Below are 20,665 nucleotides of genomic sequence, written 5' to 3'. Positions count from 1 at the left end.
GTTTGTGCTGTCTAAAGTCAAGCTGGAGGTGTATTCTCTTAGGATGATATAGCAAGACCTAGGACCCATAGAAAAGCCACCCACAACGCTGAATGCCATTGAATATTATCCCTCTGTATCCAATAATAAGCACAGTGATTGTATGTTAAGCACATCCTCTCTCTGGAGAACATGAGAGCAAGTGAGACAGAGAAAAGTCCTTAAAGCTAGAATCCTTCGTTAAAAAAATAAAGGAGCCACTCTGTTTTGGGAAAAAGCTGAAAGATGGGTCCGGAGAAATGTAGCCACACTCAAATTCATAGACAGAGGACTAACCATCCATGATATCAAAATGGATTTTATCTTTAGTTGCTACAGAAATCCCCAAGAAACCATGATGCCTGGCAGGTCTTTGTTGCCAAAATAAGCTAATGATCAAATGGGAGAAAGACATTAATTAATTTATCATGATGGTTGGAAGTCAAAATTAGCGGTCAAAGTGTGTCCCGCAATCTGATAGCTGAGTGGTGACGGTTGGTGCTAGGGTCGAGGGATTAATTAAACAAAGCAGATCAAAGATTCATCTGATGGATTTCTCACTCTATGCAAATGAACAAGAAACCACAAAAACAAGAGAGCCTCAGAAATGGCCTGATATGCAGATGATTGAGAAAAAGGCTTTTTAATCGCAGTATCCCCAAAGGCTCATTTGAATAACTGGATAAGTAAATAACCAAACGGCAAAGAATTGAACATTACTAGGCCAGATGAAGCAGTATAACATTCTTCCTACACAGAACAGTTGGTTGTAATCTTGATCCCCTTATTGAAAATGAAATGCAATCCCTGTGGGGGGGGGGGGGAGTAAATTGGGTTCAGAATTGCTCATTAAGTGTTATAAATCCTTCCTCTAATCATATCAGGCAGAGGCTTTCTATCTTTAGTGTTCAGGGAACATTCTCTCATGTTTATTCAAGAAACACACTGCATATTGACAGAATTCGATAGCCGAACTTAAGTTCAGACGCAGCGGAGAATAAAGCCCGTTTCTCGAAGCAAACAGTGCTTATCGTGCCAATAATGAAAGTTAGGGAGCATCACCTGTTTATAATAAAATCCTATATAAATCCTATATATGAGCAACTGGAAATAGCTTGGGGATTTGGGAGACAAACAGCAGTGATCTGTTTTCAATTCTGATTGAAATTGTATTCTGAATAAGTAACTGTTTGGGAGAAGTATAGAGACTTCCAGAACACATTCAGAGATCAGTATAGTCAATCTATCACTATCACATGTACTACAACTAAACAAACCAATCAATAGACATTCACAGATAACCTTCCAACAACAGCTTCACTCAAAATCTCTGTTCGGCCAATTACATTCTCTCAAATATCCAGTTTACATCAACAGACCAGACGTGTCCATCAAACCCTTCATACTCTCAGAGAAATTATAATTATCCGAAGTGGAGACCTGTGTATGACATCATAGCAGGATAACAGGAGTTAACGTCTGGATTGGCCACCCAGCACCAGGGCTGGGTAAACTATTAACCAGGCAGTAGTAAATCTTAGTAATCACTGGGTTGTTTAAACAGAACAAAGTCCAAATCACAAGTGGTATTTCTACAGCAGCGTGCCACAGGGCCAAAGGCCTGTCTCACCCTCACCAGTTACCACCATCAGTATGTCCAGCTTGGTGTTTGTCAGAGGTTCTCTGGGAGGTCCCTGGATGGCTGCTGTGGGTTGGGGTCTTCCTGCCTGTCATTCTGCTGCTGATACAGATCATTGTTTACCTGAACTGGAAGCTGAAGGTACTTATTAAACTGCACTCTGCTCGGTCTGTAATAATAGTTAACAAATGAGTGATTTTGGATAATGTCAGTGATCTAAAAATAGACAATTACATGATATAAAGTTAGTCAATATCTGTAACATCTTACTTGTAGCATATTGTTACTGGACAACCAGCCTGTGTACACCTGGTATGATTTGACTTGCTGCATATTACTGAATTACAGCTGCATCAGCATAGAAACAGTTCTACATTTCAAACATACAAAAACACCATCATTTTGAGAACTTTTCCCATCTGAGAGAACTAAGTCTTTGGAAAGCGGCTTAGTGTGGAGCTGGCCTTAAAGGCTCAGTCATCTGTCGATACTTTCTCCACTTCATTATTGATGGTATTACTGATGGAGCTCTGCCTCTCAGCAGGGCTCAGACCTCACAGCTTTCAAACATTGCTGGCTGCAGACAGAGGATGTGACCACACACACACACACTCTTTCCTTTATAATCAGTAGAGGCAGGGTTGTCTTCAGCACCTTACCCCAGGGACATGGCCTCCAGCCTGAGCTACACAACCACATCACCCAGGCAGAGACGACAGGATGTACACCTGAGAAAGGGAACTGTGGATGGCCCCATACTGGATATTGCCCTGCTGGGTACAGTACAGCGCTCTGAGAACTCACAGGACATGCAGGCACAATAGTGTTACAGGGAGAGCACAGGGGATGGAGATGCTGAATACAATTACTATCCACCGCCAGATCATGGATAAAACACCAGCTAAGACAGAGTGAAGCAACAGCCTGCATAGGATAATAATATGGAATTCCAAATCACTGTTTATAAACTGTTGGAATGCAGAGACAATGTGCATATTTTATTACTAAAATCATTGTTTATTGTACCATCAGTATTCAATTATTTCTAAGAATTATTCAAGTTCTTTTCGGACTATTGCCTATGGTTGATAGGTCACAGAACCCAGAAGTCAACAATGAGCTTCTGTAAAAAGATCTGAGCCTTCTCTAAAGCAATGAAAACTTTTCTGAGGATGTTCTGTTTTTTTGTGGTTCAACAGGAAAGCAAGAAGTCAAAGATGTTTGGCTGCTGAAGGGTGTTGTGTAAAAAGGAACCAAAGTCATCCAATTAGAGAATAACAAATGTTTATTTCAGTGTTACACAGAGGGGTAGGTGGCTGTGGTGGAGAGGGGGAAAACAATTTTCAAGCTGCTGAAAATCTGAGATGATCTGCTATACACATGGTCCAAAGAGCTAATTGATGCCGTCATTGGGTTTGGTCAGACTGTAGAGAGCACTAGGCATGAGGCAGCAATCTCTTTTATCTACAGGAAAATATTAAAATGGTGGCAATTGTGTTTCTTTTAGCAGTCAAACCTCTGAAATATATTAAAAATATTTAAAAAAGGGGCAAACACACCTCAACATCTACAGTAAATCAGTTTACAGATAAATACAAAAAAAGTTTAAAAGACAAAAAACTGTTCTACAAATATATTTATGATTAATGATGCCAGAAAGTCACAGAAAACAAAAAGTTCCAAGCTTTTTATTTTTGACAGTTTTTTTTCTGAGGGAGGTATTGGAAAAGCACCTGCACTTTAATGGAATGCTTCAGTTTTGACACTATATTGCAATGTACAAAATGACACAGTGCGTCACCCTTTGCTGGTCCCTTGGAAACTCACCCAATTAAATTAATTTGCTGTTCTCCCCCCCCCCCCCCAAAAAAAACGATAAACATCTGGCTCTAAGACAACATGGAACAAGACTAGGTCCAAAGCTAATATATCCACCTAGTCTTACTTCCTGTCCTCATACAGATCCAGGAAGCTGGATATTGAAATGTACTTTCTCATAACACCACTGTCTGTACATACTAGGAATGTGAATACTACTCAACAATAAAAATTACCACTTGATATATCCTATCTGGTTTTAATAATGATAGCCATTTTTTCTTCTTTTAGCAAAAAGCACCTAAGAATAAAAACACACTACAAATGTTAGCTAAGTGGTTCTCTTCTGAGTGATAAAAAGGAAGGCGTGCGATGAAACACACAGGAGTTCAGCCTCTGGGTTGTCTTCGCCTTGTCTTCTCACCAGGTTGACTCTCGGTTTGGGAGATGACAGGAGTTTCTCAAACATCCATGTATGAACTTCACAGGCTCTTCAGCTCTGAGAAAGACAAGGAGAGATGGATGAATATTCTATTCAAACTGAATGAGTCTACCACCAACTGGAGTAATTTAAAGCTGTGTCTAGAGCTCTATTTGATATAAACTAAAATAGCTTGGTATGGTAATGCCACTGCCTTGCACTGATGAACAGTGATTATACAGTTGATCATATCTACTATTTTCTAATTTAATTAGGAAGAATTCATCTGCTTCACTGAAAGTGGCCAAATCCTGAGCTTTAGTGCTAATACAGCATGAACTGGATTTTCATTAGATACTTGCCTACTGGGATTTAAAGCCACCATCTCCTTGGGGCTAACCCAAACCAGCTAGTACTCCATCGCCTGCTTCAAAGTCTTTTGATGAGAGAGGTATCTCTCACGTCATGCCAGGTAAGTAGAGAGGGAGACTACAGCGAGACAAAAGCACTTGATGATCTGACAACAGCTGCCGCAGCATTCTCACAGACGGTTACACATGCTGCTTCACCAATCAAAGTGTTACTCTATTCTCAGCAACCACCGCAGTCTTGCTCATTTCCCCCCAATTCAGCAGAACTGGAGAGGCATGACAGAACTAACACTTGAGCTGGGCAGGCTGGCTCTGGATGGAGCTCTATCTGGGCCACCTCTGAAGTGGAAATAAATGTACTACTTTTAATCAGTCCACTTTCCTGTTGGCAGTTCTTGCGTTGCTGAAGCGCAGAGCAGGCTCCGCATGGAGATGACAGAAGCTTTGGTTTACAATCCATGTAAACAAATCGCTGTGCATCGGACAACTGGCATGATGGGCTGTCTGAACTTGCCAAACGACCCGTGGATATACCGCTATATGGACAGGGTGGAGGCAGAGCAATGAGCTAGTTTATACAGAGTAATACCAAAGTAATGAAGGCATATGATCCACCCAGCCACCCATGGATCCACTGTCCCAATCAATTGGCTCAGAGCCTCTGCTTTGCTGTGGGTACATGTTATCCTATTGTAAGGACCCACTTCTGACTCATATTTGATGAGCCATAGATACTGCTTTGTGACTGAAATAATTGAGGTGTTTTCAAAACAATTCTCTGGGCTTGATCCAAGCTTCTTGAGACCTCAATGGATTATAATGGTTTCATGTCCAATGGTTGACAAAGTCGAGTGACTGATGAAAGAACTATTGTAAAGGGCTTTCAAGCTAACAACCTACAGGGAATATTTGTTTTCTCCTCCCTTACACCAATTAATTAGCATAGTCATTAATCTGCTGTTCCAATATGTATGAAGTGTCATCTGTCTGGTGGAGTGTGGTGCCACAGTCTGCCCGCACTGTGCATGTTAGAATATAGACAGTGCTGTTACAAGGTTAGCGAAGCAAGTAAAACAAAAATATTTTGCTCAGACAAAATGATACATCTGCAGATGTTTGGTTTTCTGACACTCTGTATGAATTGTGACATTTCATCCCAAAATAGCTCAGTCATAAATGCAGACAGAGCAACCAGGGAGTTAACAGAGGGGATGAAGAACTCAAAGACAAAGACAAGGAGACAGACAGTTCCACCCTGTGGGGGACTTATTTCCAGCTGATGTGCTGTCTGTTTGGGCTAGCAGGGCTACTGTAGAGTCAGAGCAGAGGGAAGCCTCCCTTACTCTATACCCCTCTAATCACCACAGCCTTGGGCCTTACCTGGCGCCTCAGTCCTCGCCCTCATCGGCCAGCTCTGTCTCTTTGTGGACCACCACCCGGGTCACTGACATGTCAGGGTGCTGCTCTTTGGCTTCCTTTATAGCCTGGGCCAAGGCCTATCCGGGGTGGAAACACGCCCCAGCAACAACACACCCAAAAGGAAAGGGAGACGATGGCATTAACGGAAATAATGGAGCACAAAGGAACAGAAAACAAACAAAATGGAGGCACTATGGACACAGATTAGAAAAGTAGTGGTGGCAACAACAACAAAAAAATCTGCAAAACATCAACTGAGAGGACAAAGGATGGGAGGGGTTGAGGAGGATATGGAAAGGATGACTTGGTAGTCTGCCCATGCTTGTCCCTTTGGGGTTTGGGGTGAAATTCTACTGTGGAAACATATGTTGCTGTAAATATTTGTCCGTTCTACAGGGACTTCTGTATGGAGTGTATCAGTCTGCTGTACTCTTTAGTTTAATGTCCAGAGAACAGAACAAATCAGAAGCGCTCTCATACGGAGGGAGGTAAAAGACTAACTCTTGACACTATAAATCAGAGTGCTGGGTCTTATAACAGGAATCGATGCATCTCTTTCAGCTGAGACATTCACTACACAATATGAGCGAGCTATTGATTGCAGTTGGTAGTATGGCATATGATAGATAAATATGACAGATTCTCATTTAATTTCCATATTAATTATAAATGTTCACTAAATGGACAAAAGTGACAAATGTATTAGGCCGACAACTTCCATTCAGTAGTACAAGCTGCTGTGGTGTACTGTGTAATTGGTTCCCACCAGAGGACGTATCTGATTGGTGTGACTGACTGACCCTCACCTGATCGTGGTCGATGTCTGAGTCTCCGGTGATGACAATGCGCTTCTCGATCCTGGTTTCTGAGAGACCGCCTTTTAATGTCTGCAAACAGCCCGATGTTCAGGATAAGTGCACAGACATATTGTACTAGTATAACAACAAATCCATTAGGAGGCTTAAATTATGCACTGAGCTGAATTTCATCAAATTCAAATCTTGGAAGTATCTCCTTGTGGACATGTGTGCTCCCAGGGAGGAGGATTTAAAGAGAAAACATCCCCAGCTATGTGTATAAATGAGTTTGGTGCCGCCAGCAAGAGAGCAGAGGAAAACCAGAGTTCTTCAGCAGCCTGCTAGCAACACTGTCCAGCAGTGCAGCTGCTGTCAGATGTCTGCTTAAGCCAGGCGTTTGGCATCTAGGAGTCGGCATCAAGTCACAACAGAGGAATGATGCCTGGGCTGTGTAGGTGCCAGTCACAGCCCCAAGCATCGACACTACAGAGCAGGCTGCTCTTCATTTGCACACAGATTACACTGAATAATGCTGCCAGATGGGATTCCAGTCCTCCCTGCAACATTTTTCATACCATGGTGTTTACAATGGACCAGGGAGAGCTGGGCCGTTACCATGGTGATGATGTGGCTTGGAGGTTACCACACACGTTGCCATGGTGAAGTATGTAGTAATCGTGATGACGTGTGTGGTTAACTTTGTGGTGTTCTTGGCCGTGTGGTTACCTTGGTGATGTGTGTGGTGGTGGTGGTGCACAGCGACTCAGAGGTAATGGTTTGGGCGGTCATGAGAATGCCTGGTTCACCGTCTCCACTGCCGTCCAGCTGGAGAACAAACAGAGCCAGGTTGAGCATCATATTACCCGACTGAACACTAGCTATATAGAGGTGGTGGTCTATCTAAAGAGTGGTCTTACCTGTGCAGCCTCGTAAGTGATGGTCTTTGTCTCTGTGTGCACGATGGGAACCTCCTTAGTGGTAATCTCAGTCTTCTGGGCCGCAAACGTGTCTGAGATGGTCACCATCTCGGTCTTCACCACAGGTGGCTTGGGGGCAGGGAGGGAGAGAGTCAGGACAGACACACACACACCATGCTGGTCCACTTCACTATGCAAATACCACATGCAAAGGCAAGGCAAAAACAGCACAACCGCTAAAGTAGAAGGAACAGAACTTATGCACGTTACAAAAACTCACAGAACTATAAACTACAATCTCTTCGGCGTAACCATGCAACCAAGCGCATGCCAGCTAAGTTACCAACTGAAAATACAAAAAAGGCAAATAATATACAGAGGTTTTTGTAATTGTTATGCAAGTGCACAATGCATTTTTGCTTTGATCTTTGCCACAGGCTACCAACAGCTTGACACAGACATGCATTGACATTCCCAGAAATTTACGTTGTGACATTTAAGTGGTTGGGAGGATGAGTCCTTGAAGACAGTCACGTTGGTGACTAAACCCAATTAATGCCAACGACCAAGCAATAACGCATCTCACCCAAGCACTTACAGATAAAGACCCTATACAGGGGAGGAGACACTCCACATGCTGTCACACACACACAACATGCAGTGCACAACAGCACCTCCATTCCCATGCAATTCTCAGCTCCGTTTCTGCCAGTGCGTTCAAACACAGGGCCCAGGGGCGACCAATACAGTGCTCACAGTATGTATAATGTATGAAGGGACACAGTACGCCGAGTCAAAATAAAACCCCAACAGAAACGTGCTGCACTGAGGTGGTAATGATTACAGTGAAGGAGTCTGGGGGGTGCAGATTGACAGAGGGCAGCACTTTGGCACAGATCCACAATGGCTGGTGCTGCTGCTGGGGGATATTAGCCATTATTTCTTACGATTATCACTTATCAACATTCAACTTGCTTCGAAAAATAGCCCAAGCGACCGCTGTGCAGGTGAAAGGCCTTCAGATAGCTGCCCATTGCTATGACGCTCAGGTGCTAAGCGAGAGAAGCACGGACAGACAGTAGAGAAGCAGCAGGTAGGTGTGTAGGTACAGTAGGTAGCTAGGTATGTAGTAAGTAGGTAGGAGGGGAGGTGGGTGGTGGTGAAGGTCAGAAGTGTGCACGGCTCAGTACTACACAGCTCTGAGGCAGCAGCCATTCATTTACCTCAGAGCAACAAATAACCCGAGGAATGCGCTCCGTCTCAGCGTGAGACGCGTCCCCGTTGACTCTGGGCTCCTCCTCCTCCTCTTCTTCCACAGCCACCAGGCCAGGCTGGTCCTCAGCATGCCCGTTAGGGGCCTCATCGAGGGTAACCAGGATGTCCTCGGTGCTCTCCTCTGCCACAAGGGCCGTCTCTGGCTCTGCCATAGGGGTTTCTTCCACTACTGCAGGGGAAGGCATGGCCTCTACCTCAACCTCTGGGAGTGGTTCGGGATCTGCGACTTGCTCTGGTTCTTCATGGTCTACCGCTTCATCCTCCTCTTCCTCAGGCTCTTCTTTGATCTTGTCCACTGAGGCGCTGACAGTGACCTGGGGGTGGTACTCCCCTGCCTCCTCCTCGCTCTCACTGTGGCTGTCCGAGGACACGCTCACAGGCCTCTTCTGCTCCTCATTAACTTCCTCCATCACTTCCTCCATCACTTCCTCTTTGGGCTTCTCGACCTCTGTCTCCACGGCGACAGGGGTGACCACCACCTCGGGGGTGGTGATGACGGAGCCTTTGGGTGCCACCCTGATCTCCTCGACGACTACTGTCTCTTCTATCTCAACCTCTGCTGCCTGCAACGTTGTCTTGTCTGATTTCTGTTTGTCATCTGAACTCTAAACCAGAGAACAAAAACAAACGGAATAGAGAGAAAAAAACAAAAACGTAAAAGATGACCACACAACCTAACAAAGGACAACACCAACTAAAAAAATACAATGCAACAAACATAAGGAGGGATGGAAATGGCAACAGATGAAAAGCCAGCGTAATGGCAACCAGCAAACAGAGAGATATGGATGGATGGAAGAAGAGATGTCTGGAATAAAACAACTGACCTGGAACAGGTGGAACATTGGAAACAATGGAACCCTGACCTGTTCAGACGTGCTACCTGTCCCAGACCTGCTGTTTTCAACTCTCTAGAGACCGCAGGAGCGGTAGAGATACTCTTAATGATCGGCTATGAAAAGCCAACTGACATTTACTCCTGAGGTGCTACACCCTCGACAACTACTGTGATTATTATTATTTGACCATGCTGGTCATTTATGAACATTTGAACATCTTGGCCGTGTTCTGTTATAATTTCCACCCGGCACAGCCAGAAGAGGACTGGCCACCCCTCATAGCCTGGTTCCTCTCTAGGTTTCTTCCTAGGTTTTGGCCTTTCTAGGGAGTTTCTCCTAGCCACCGTGCATTCACACCTGCATTGCTTGCTGTTTGGGGTTTTAGGCTGGGTTTCTGTACAGCACTTTGAGATATCAGCTGATGTACGAAGGGCTATATAAATAAATTTGATTTTGATGAGCTGGCAGTTAAGAATATGTGTGGGGGAGAGAAAGCAGAAGGTGGGTGTGTTAGATGGGGGGACCACCTTAGAGACCGTGTCCACTGTGAGGTCAGGGAGAGGCTCCTGGGTTGTGGGTGGGGGGCTCCTCTGTGGAACAAAGGCAACGGTCACTCACACATCAGCATGGCATCAGGAATCACTAGGGTTAGTTACCATAGCACTGTACAGGTTCCCCTCTGAGCGGGTTAGGAGGGAGAGACTCTGCCATGCACAAACATGACCATCACATTACCCATCTGTAAGGGAACTTTTAACAGTTCGATATAAAAACATATAGTGTAGTAACACTCAGAGCACTTGAAGAAGTCAGAACACATACATTTAGAACAAGAAGAGGCAAATGACAGAAGAGAATGAAATGTCAAGAAAATATTCAAGTTTATGGCCAGCCTTGTTTGCGCTCTTACAGCTTGTGTACAAACTTAGTATGTCATCGCCAAATAATTATATTTGCATCATATTGTGCATTGCCAAGATAATGACACATCTTGTCACAATGTGTATACACTGTAAATTCAGCCATTACTTTGTGTGTGGCGGTCTGGACATGAACTTGCTACGGCAGCAGAGAGAAGGAACAATGGACAATACATTAGTCGCATGGTTTTATTTGATCTGTACTGAGGAGCACCTTGGCAGTGAGTGGAGCTGAGGCCATTGGGCTAGAGAATACAGCGCCAGCGCCCTCTGCTGCTCTCGTAATGGTGCTACAGCCAGGGTCAACCAGACCAGACTCACAAGCAAATTCACAAAAAAAATTGAGGTAATTTCCTCTAAGCTGTACACGGGTTAGAGAATGACAAAGCAATTAGGTCAGAGTTAGATGCTGGACAAACACATTTATGGAGAATACGAGTTGTAACTTTCCCAAGCTAATCCACACAGTTCAAAAAACACAACAGAAGACATAGAAGTGCCCTTAAAACTTTAGTGGCTAAGGGTGGCAGATTGACATCAGAGAAACTGGAGAGGGGAAAGCTGGAAAAGGTGCCACAGTAGAAGCGTTCAGCTGTGAAACAAAGAGGGAGACGGGGATAATAGAGGTTTGTGTTCTAGGAATGAGGCAGCACATCTGTAACAAAGACATGCCACACACACAGGTCCAGGACGTGGCCCAAGGCCTGTTTGTGAACACTATCACCTGCTTGTTGGGTGTAGACACAGCATGACAAGAGGCATGCAGTACATCACGCAACACAGTCAAACACAGGTCTGAAACACAGGGTGGGAAATCACAAGAGACACAAAGTAGGAAATCAATAGTGAGGCTTGTCCAGCTGAAAGGAGAAGCAGTTACACCGATGCACGTGAATGAAGCATACCGTTCTTAAATAATACAGCAGTGAAAATTAAAGCTCAGAAAGAAAGGAATTTAAAAATAGTGCAAATATACCCTTATGTTGAGTGTAACTTCAAAACATAAGAGGCTGAGAAAATTGTGAAAACAGAAAATCAAGCGCAAAAGAACGGTTGGTGCAGTGTGGCATGTGTAGCTACAAAAAAAGTGTTAGTGGAATTAGGAACACAGAGAGAAGGAGAAGAGGTGATACTTCTATATCCTACTGTCACATCAAACAGTCAGAACCAGGGAACAGAGGTTGGGGCCAGGGCCTCCCTGCAGACTAGACAGATCAGAGAGAGGTGGAAACAGGGAGGAGAGTAGAGGACATGCAGGCAGGCTGGTGGGACAGGCGGACACAACTGGACACGTACCCCTTGGGCCTGCAGACGCAAGCTGGTAGCCGGGCTGGCAGTGAGGCGCTTTTCCCATTGACTGGGACGCGTCTCAGGGGTGGCCTCCATAAAACTGCGCTTTAACTCGCTAGTGCTAGCCTGATGTTTCAAAACATCCTCCTGAGTCTTATCCAGGTCCTAGCGGTGTCAGGAGGATGCCACACACAGCCATGGTGGGGGAGAGGAGAGGGCAACGTGGCGATGGGGAGAACAACAGGTACATTAGTCTGTAAACCATGATAGTAACAGGATGGATGCCAAGCCTCACTGACTGCCCATTTATGGTTAGTTTTACTGTGTGTATGGGTGAACCGTTTTAGACCTAGCGCAGAGTAAAGAGTGCATTTCCTAAGGAGCCACCAGGAGGCGATATCACTCCACAGAAATGTACAGGGTATTATTGGGCACTACCTATTACAAATGGTCACACACTGTCCCAAATGAGACCTCAATCTAATTATCAGATAAAAATATGGAATTGAAAGCACTCTGGGTTCAACTTGAGCCGTTTTAGAGAGGAGGATGTAGAAAACATCCACACTGATCAAGGGTTGTGATGAGGGATCAGTGAGGCGAGGCTTTGTTATGAGCTTAAACCCTTCAGATCAGTAGTACACCTGAACATCAAAACGTGGAACTGCCAGTGGAACCCAACCAGAGGGATACATTTTCCCTTTGAGACTGTTGAACAAGGGCTCGACTTTGAACGGTGTTAAGTCTTGTTGTCACACAAGTCGGCAGGTGTAAAATTATACATCGCATAGGCACCTGCTGTTGCCATGGCGATAAGTCACATGGAGGGCAGCTTCACTATACATTCAATTATATCATTCTTATTTCCACTTAACATACACCAGAAAGGTTGAAAAGCTGTATTCAGCATGTACAATTCTCACCACGAGTTGAGTCAATTCTTAAGTAAATTTCTCCAATCTTTTGATCTCAAGGTCATATAGTAACTGCCATTTAAGCCATAACATTCTAAGCCCTGTAAGCTATACGGAAATGTTTCAAGGTCATACCAAGGATAATTTTATTTAGAATTTGTAGACCCCTTGAGGTATCAAATGTATTTTGGCCTTCTTGCCATTAGCCCATCCAAACTAAATTGAATAACATTCACTACATACATGGAACAGATAGATGTATTCTAGGGACTAAAGGAAGTGTGTCCTACAGTACCAGTCAAACATTTGGGCACACCTCATTCAAGGGTTTTTCTTTATTTTTTTACTATGTTCTACATTGCAGAACGGTACTGTATATCTGAGAGATTTGAAAGATCAGGAAACATAACAAACGTGCACACACACACTTACCCCTTATTTTTGGCCACAAAAGTTGCCATATATACAGTACCAATCAAAAGTTTACACATTTACTCATTCTAGGATTTCTTTATTTTTACTATTTTCTACATTGTAGAATAATAGTGAAGAAATCAAAAAGTAACCAAGTGTTAAATCAAAATATATTTTATATTTGAGATTCTTCAAAGTAGACACCCTTTGCCTTGATGACAGCTTTGCACATTCTTAGAATTCTCTCAACCGGCTTCATGAGGTAGTCACATGGAATGCAATTCAATTAACAGGTGTGCCTTGTTAAAAGTTCATTTGTGGAATTTCTTTCCTCTTAATGGATTTGAGCCAATCAGTTGTGTTGCGACAAGGTAGGGGTGATATACAGAACATGGCCCTATTTGGTAAAATACCATATTATGGCAAGACAACTCAAATAAGCAAAGAGAAACGACGACCATCATTACTTTAAGACATGAAGGTCAGTCAATCCGGAAAATGTTAAGAACTTTGAAAGTTTCTTCAAGTGCAGTCGCAAAAAGCATTAAGCGCTATGATGAAACTGGCTCCTGGATCTCCACAGGAAAGGAAATCCCAGAGTTACCTCCGCTGCAGAGGATAAGTTCATTAGAGTTACCCGCCTCAGAAATTGCAGCCCAAATAAATGCTTCACAGAGTCAAGTAACACACACAACTGTCTGATTCAGAGGGGTTGGGTTAAATGCAGAAGTTGAATGCATTCAGTTGTACAACTGAGTAGGTATCCCCCTTTCCTTTTCAGAGGAGAATGAGTGAATTAGGCCTTCATGATCTAATTACTTAAAAGAAACCATTACTAAAGGACACTGATAAGAAGAAGACTTGCTTGGGCCAAGAAACATTAGCAATGGACATTAGACCGATGGAAATCTGTCCTTTGGTCTGATGACTCCAAATTTGACATTTTTGGTTCCAACTGTCTTTGTGAGACACAGATTGGATAAACGATCTCCGCATGTGTGGTTCCCACTGTGAAGCATTGAGGTAGTTGTGTGATGGTGCTTTGCTGGTGACACTGATTTATTTAGAATTCAAGGCACACAACCAGCATGGCTACCACAGCATTCTGCAGCGATACGCCATCCCATCTGGTTTGCGCTTAGTTGGAATATCATTTGTTTTTCAACAGGACAATGACCCAACACACCTCCAGGCTGTGTAAGGGCTATTTGACCAAGGAGAGTGATCGAGTGCTGCATCAGATGACCTGGCCTCCACAATCACCCGAGCTCAACCCAATTGAGATGGTTTGGGATGAGTTGGACTACAGAGTGAAGGAAAAGCAGCCAACAAGTGCTTAGCATATGTGGGAACTCCTTCAAGACTGTTGGAAAAGCATTCCTCATGAAGCTGGTTGAGAGAATGCCAAGAGTGTGCAAAGCTGTCATCAAGGCAAAGGGTGGCTACTTTGAAGAAACTAAAATATACTTTTTTGGTTACATGATTCCATGTGTGTTATTTCATAGTTGAGATCTTCACTATTATTCTACAATGTAAAAAAACACACACAAAAAAAAACCTTGAATGAGTAGGTGTCCAAACTTTTGACTGCTACTGTACTTCCATAAATGTTTTCAACTGGTATCGAGGGACCTTCAGACAAGTCTTGTAAGGCCTGTGGGCGTGTTTGTGAGAGTCTCACCTTTCCACATGGTAGTTTGTTGCCCAAACTGTTCGGATGCTACAGACCAATTTTGGCAGATCGGCTGCGCCAACTTCAGACGAGCCCCAAGACACAATAGTGTTCGTGAGTGTCATCTTTCCATAGAGGGTCATAATAATAGGCCAAACCGTTCTGCCACAACAGACCATTTTGTGAGAATACTGATTTTCGGGATGTCTCATGGTCTGGATGTGGTGGATTGAGACACGGGGGAGCAGACAGCAACTCTAGGGGGTTAAATACTGTAAAAAGACATTCTGGTAATTACATAATTTTAAAGGGCACTAGTGACAGTTCCACGTTTCTAATGTGTGAGATTAGAGAACACTCTGGGTAGGTTTAGTTTGTTAACACACCATTACAAATTCACAACTTAAATCAAGCAAACCAGAGCAGGAAAATCCCTTATTGGGTTAGGGAAACATTAGTCCTGTTAAAAACACATCAACGGAAAAAACAAAATATCCAAAACAATTTTCAACTCAATAACAGGAGAGGTTGAGCGTTCATCAGCGCTCCCCCTCTCCCCAATAAACCCTGTTTGGTCAGACATGCACCGCATCCCACATGCAAAATCATGCAACGGTGTTCAAACACACACACAGAGACACAGAGCCTGAGAGTGAAAGGTAGACTGGAGAAGACAGCCTGGGACAGGAGCCAAGATAGAGGACACAGGCTTGAGCTTTGATTCCCTTTAGTTACGGGCCAATAGGTATCACAGTCATACCAACCTCCAACATTAAATTGCTATGTCTGACATATATATTTTCCCCCTGCACTCTCAACTTTCCGCTCTGTGGAATCAAAAAATGAAGACGCATTTGTGAAAAATACATAAAAAAAGGAAATAAAATGCCTAAGCGCCCAGAGGTGAGAACCTGTGCAGTCAGGACAGTTCCACTACAGAGCAGAGGCTGTGGAGACTGGGACAGAACGACACTGGACGTCCACTACTGGTCAGGGCAGACCAGAATGGACCCTGTCTAAACCACACGTCACCTTAGCTGTGTAGTGATTAACTATAATACTGTAGCGCTAGAGAATATTTACTCCTCACAAGGTAGAGCTTATTTGGGTGTTAATCTGTAGAATACTGCAGCTAAGGCAAGCCTATCCAGAACAATGTCCTATCCAGAACAATGTCCTAGCCTCAGCATGTTCAGCTGTGGTGGCGTGTGGTTTAACAGCAGTGTGTTGAGAAAAACCATACACGTCACAGATCAGTGGCAGCAGCACAAAGAAACCAAAAACAAAGCATACATTCCTGCAGGATAAGTGAAACCCAGGTTTAAAAATAAAGAGCAGCGAAGATGTAAAAAAGCCCAGATGATCTATAGACAAATTCACCATCAAACAACCAATCACAGTTAATCAATCAACCTGCTGGGAGGAGTCTGGCTCATCTCTTTTCATCTGTGAGCGCCCAGGAGAAAAGGACATGTTAGTTTGATACCTGCACTGCCCAGAGCTCCGTATATATACACACTGTATTACAAATAAGCTTAAAAAGGTGCAGTATGATGGTAAAGATGCCCACTGCCCTCACAGACCTCAGTGCCTTCAGTAGGTGTGGCCGCTGCCCCTTCGCTAGGCTCCTCCTCTACCTGCGTGGTTTTTGTAGTCGGAATGTTTTTTTGTCGGGGAAAAGAAAAGGTGAAATGGATGATGAGAAAGCCTGATTCCCAGCAGCACCACCTAACGGTGCAATCCCATGTGAAAGTGGGAGGAGCGCCCAGGCTCTGCCCACATGAGAGTGAGACATGATGAGATGGAGGATGATGCACATGCTGGCCTCGGAATACTGGTCTTTTTTCTGTGTAGAGCTGATTCAACCGTTTTGTGTCATCTGTCATTTCCTACTTTATGCTTCTTATTGTTGCCTAAATGTCAGAAACTCGGGTGTACTAAATGTCAGAAACTCGGGTGTACTAAATGTCAGAAACTCGGGTGTACTAAATGTCAGAAACTCGGGTGTACTAAATGTCAGAAACTCGGGTGTACTAAATGTCAGAAACTCGGGTGTACTAAATGTCAGAAACTCGGGTGTACTAAATGTCAGAAACTCGGGTGTACTAAATGTCAGAAACTCGGGTGTACTAAATGGCGACTATTAACACTGAATGGGATAGGGGGTGCAACACAGGCAATGACGTCCTTAAAGGGCAAAACTAACTTGAAAATAGAGCTATATATACACTGTAAATCTACCTGTATATGACTAAGGCATTTACAGCCAAACAGATAGGGACACAGGATTAAGAATTATCATTTTACAACACTAAAAAGGTTTAAATTATTTTTATGACAGAGCAGCCAATACTGGTACAATAAGAGTGATTAGTTCTTAAGAACTAATTTAAGATATCTAAAGAATGGCAAAAGACTGAAATTCTATTTAGTAATTTTATAGGGTTTTAAGAAAAGGAAAAGTGAGAGTGAAACGTAACGGGATGGAGGGAGTGCAGAACACAGACGTGCTGGCTAAGGTGAGGGGTGGGAGGAGCAGACAGAAGCAGGGGGGGGTGGTGAGATGGTGACATTCAGGCAGCGGGGTCACACAGCTGGTCACACAGCTCTTCCTGCAGCAGGGAAGTGTGTGTGTCAGTGTGTGTGTCTGAGCAGGGTGTGGCCACAGGGGCATGAGCGGGGACAGGTGCCTTATGCTCCAGGTAGCAGAGCGACAGGGCCAGGGTCAGGGCCAGGAGAAAGGCCAGAGCCAGGGACTGGGAGGCAGACAGCAGCAAAGCCAAGATGAACATGAATGAGGGCACCAGGGAGGGGGAGGAGAGGGGCAGGTAGCGCTGCAGCCCCGAGGGGATCAAGCAGGCAGCACAGTCCTGGGGCAGGCTGGGGAAGCAGAGGTAGCCGTCCTCATCCAGCAGAGAGAAGGGCAGGAGGCCCAGGCCCATCAACATCCCCAGCAGGGAGAAGCCCAGACTGGACTGAGCCACATCATTGGCCTGGACAGGTGACCCTTCCTGGGGCTCTGAGCTACAGGCCAGGGGGGAGGGAGGAGAAAAGGCCTCTAGAGGCTGGTGATGGTAGTGCACTATTGCAGCCAAACTGTCTGCATGCTGCTGGGGGGTAAAATCAGGATCCCAAATATTCGGATAGTCCCCGTCCCTATCTAGCTGGCCCCAGGACAGGGTGTCGTCCTCCGAGATGTCGGACAGAACGTCTAGCTCAGAGATGGTGTCCAGGATGGGAGGGAGGGATGAGTTGGAGGAGGATAAGGACAGGGGGAACATGAAGATTGACTGCACAGTGATAAACCCGTCGTTTCCCCCATACAGAGAAAGAAGGCCACATGTAGACACCATGCAGGGAAGGAAGCGGTGAGGGGGAAAAACACAAGCAATAATCACAACCAAGAGAAGAAGAAACAAATGTGTGAAAAATGATAAAACGGTAAGAGGAAAGTGTGCGCAGGAAAAGAGGGGAGAAAGAAACACCATTAGTGAGACGTGTCAGGTCAGGGGTGCAGCAGAGTAACACGGGTGCAGACAAGAGGTCACATAGTTGGGGCAGTGAGAGGTCAGGGGTCAAAGGTCAGGGGGTGGTCCAGGAGGTGCTGGGGGAGGAGGGTCAAGCGCAGTCTACAACAGGATCAGAACTGAGAACACTAGTGGACAGATGCAGAGAAGTCAGAGTAGATGACAGGAAGGGGAAGAATCTAAAGCAACCCAAAAACAGGAAGGTCTTTGTGATTGAGTTAGAGATATATCACAGTGGTTGTTCCCATTCAATTTGAATTCAAAACTCAATTACTTTTAGCCCTGTCCCCTTAATTTTTACTTCCAGGTAAACCATGACCATGACCATGGCAGGACAACATCCGCCAACCAAGAATCCAGTTAGTGGAGTCTCGATTAATATCACAATGTTAGGAGGGGGAGGGGATCCTATTGGTGTACATTACCACTTGTACAACTAAGACAGTGCCCCCATAATGAAATTGCATTATGGACAAGTCACTGTTATGTTAAGGATGAATATGATCCTTTATTCAGCACCCGCATGTCAAGAGAGTCTTACACTCTCCTAATAGGCATTATGGTACGAAGCAGACAGTTCAGGATGTCATCCTATAGCTCTGGCTAATTCAACTCCACAGGTTGACAAAACCAAGATTAAGTCAATAAATCTAACAGAACAAGAAGCTAGTTATTCTAAGCTAGACAGTAGAGATAATTAATTGAGTTCCTTTGAGACAAAATCATTAGGCATTAGACAGACAGACTATTCATTTCCAATTCAACAACAGGATGTCGGATGTTTGGGTCTTCCTTGAAAGACAAGAGATTGAGTTAGGAGGTAGCGGGATGATCTCTCACCTTGGAGGAGTCAGAGGAAAGTTCCAGGCCAGGCTCCCTGCCGTTCCCCACAGAGGTAGGGGCCGAGTCCTGGGCATCGATCACGTTGATCACTGGAGCTGAAGGGGCACAGACAAGACGGCACATATCCAAGCTTTATGAAACATTCATATTCTCCATTCATTTATGCATACTTCAGAGAGCTCTACAATTGAGCACATCATGCTAATGTCAATGCCTGGCCAGCAGAGGGCGCTCTCACCCCAGAGCACAGTTTAATCTGGACCATATGAATAAAATGTACCCGCCTTTTGTGGACGAGATTAGACCATAATTGCATGGATTCATAGTACATACCAGACATGGCTCTTTGTTTTGGTATAGTAAATGCCTATGTCCAATAGCTATTCAGATGGAAGAGGTTAGAGAAATTACACAGGATCAGTTCTTTGGCTAAATGCTAGGTCTATGTGAAACTACAGTAATGATTGACATGTCATGCTAGCCGTAATGTACAGTAGTGTATTTAGCAGTGCCAACACACACACACAGCGGTGCAGTGTAGTTATGGATTCTTGAGGTTTAGTAGTAAGGGTTTGATATGGAACCTGATATCATCAGTAACTGACCATGCCACCCACAGCACAGCCACCACTCCCTGTATTGTTGTGCCATGTGTTGAGAGGGGAGAGAGGGATTTATCCAGAGACCAGGACCAAATTCTCCTCAGCTAGCCCTGTCTCATTCAGAGTCCCAGTCTCACACCTGCTGTATCTGAAGCTCTGGGGGCCCTAGTCAGGGGCCAGAGCAGAGAGAGTGAAGTCTCCACGGCTGGCCAGACGGAAAACAAAATGGTTCCCTCACGCCCTCTTCTAATTTATCCCTCTACTACAGAGGAAGGCGAGGGAATTAATAGTACACTGCATTGGGCTGATGATGAATGATCAAGAGGCTGAGAGAGGCCCTACATACAGGAGGGGAAAGAAGGAGTGAGGAAGCAAAGAAAAGGGATTCCAGAGCAGGCCCAGGTTAGCGTGTGTTAGTCGAGTAACCCTTTATTAATGAATGGCCCGGCCTTAGTACACATGGGGTATTTGGGACTTTTGATTGAGTTATCCTAGATTTACAAGCTAGACAGAGAGTGAAGGCAAAACCATCATCTTGCTAAATGTTATTGTAGGCTATTCATGGCATCGTAGAGTATCGAGATCGGCATTCCTTTGGTGACTCATGTTCATCTAGGATTCTCCTCCGAGACTTGTGCTGCTGAAGTTGGAAGCAAAAAACTGAACAGTCAATATAACACACTAATCTTTGTCAGAAGAGGCACTGTACATTTTCAAGCTTCGCCATTTAATTACTACTTCACTTTCAGCTACACCATCACCTGCATTTCATCTGCATAGCAGCCAGGCCAGTATTACAGTCTAATTCCCCATATCACGCAAAGACACTAGGTTTTGCACAGAGCAATTTCTAGAATGCTTTTCTGGTGGAAAATAGGCTTACAAATTCACATGGGCCTTGGCCAGAGAACATCCTTCAAGCTTGTTAACATTTTAGTGGCACTGTTTCTTTCCCATGTTAAATGTACA

At 44.5% G+C, this 20,665-nt stretch overlaps 1 protein-coding gene and 1 long non-coding RNA gene across 13 annotated transcripts in view; one reads left to right on the top strand and one right to left on the bottom strand.

Moving 5' to 3' along the window:
• Positions 1 to 1,712: 1,712 nt before the first annotated feature.
• LOC129817523 (uncharacterized) lies at positions 1,713 to 3,487 on the top strand. The gene is made up of 2 exons (XR_008753711.1): positions 1,713 to 1,798; positions 2,288 to 3,487. It is a non-coding gene; the product is annotated as an uncharacterized LOC129817523 (long non-coding RNA).
• The window catches only part of LOC129817521 (protein 4.1-like), a 96,991-nt gene continuing 79,250 nt past the window's right edge, over positions 2,925 to 20,665 (bottom strand). For 3 of the 12 annotated variants that reach the window (XM_055872856.1, XM_055872857.1, XM_055872855.1), the window contains exons 12-22: positions 19,092 to 19,189; positions 16,308 to 16,361; positions 16,138 to 16,170; positions 11,731 to 11,889; positions 10,042 to 10,104; positions 8,624 to 9,280; positions 7,401 to 7,529; positions 7,210 to 7,308; positions 6,493 to 6,573; positions 5,648 to 5,763; positions 2,925 to 3,974 (exon numbers count right to left, since the gene is read on the bottom strand). In XM_055872856.1, coding sequence (XP_055728831.1) covers positions 5,656 to 5,763; positions 6,493 to 6,573; positions 7,210 to 7,308; positions 7,401 to 7,529; positions 8,624 to 9,280; positions 10,042 to 10,104; positions 11,731 to 11,889; positions 16,138 to 16,170; positions 16,308 to 16,361; positions 19,092 to 19,189 — 1,481 coding nt within the window. In that variant the 3' untranslated portion in view covers positions 2,925 to 3,974; positions 5,648 to 5,655. Of the gene's footprint in view, positions 3,975 to 5,647; positions 5,764 to 6,492; positions 6,574 to 7,209; positions 7,309 to 7,400; positions 7,530 to 8,623; positions 9,281 to 10,041; positions 10,105 to 11,730; positions 11,890 to 15,488; positions 15,552 to 16,137; positions 16,171 to 16,307; positions 16,362 to 19,091; positions 19,190 to 20,665 lie in introns of all 12 variants that reach the window. The other 9 variants (XM_055872862.1, XM_055872859.1, XM_055872858.1 and 6 more) reach the window with 9 other exon arrangements.

The sequence above is a fragment of the Salvelinus fontinalis genome, chromosome 20, assembly GCF_029448725.1.
Source record: "Salvelinus fontinalis isolate EN_2023a chromosome 20, ASM2944872v1, whole genome shotgun sequence".
Taxonomy (NCBI): domain Eukaryota; kingdom Metazoa; phylum Chordata; class Actinopteri; order Salmoniformes; family Salmonidae; genus Salvelinus; species Salvelinus fontinalis.
This window is presented reverse-complemented; position numbering and strand designations above follow the sequence as displayed.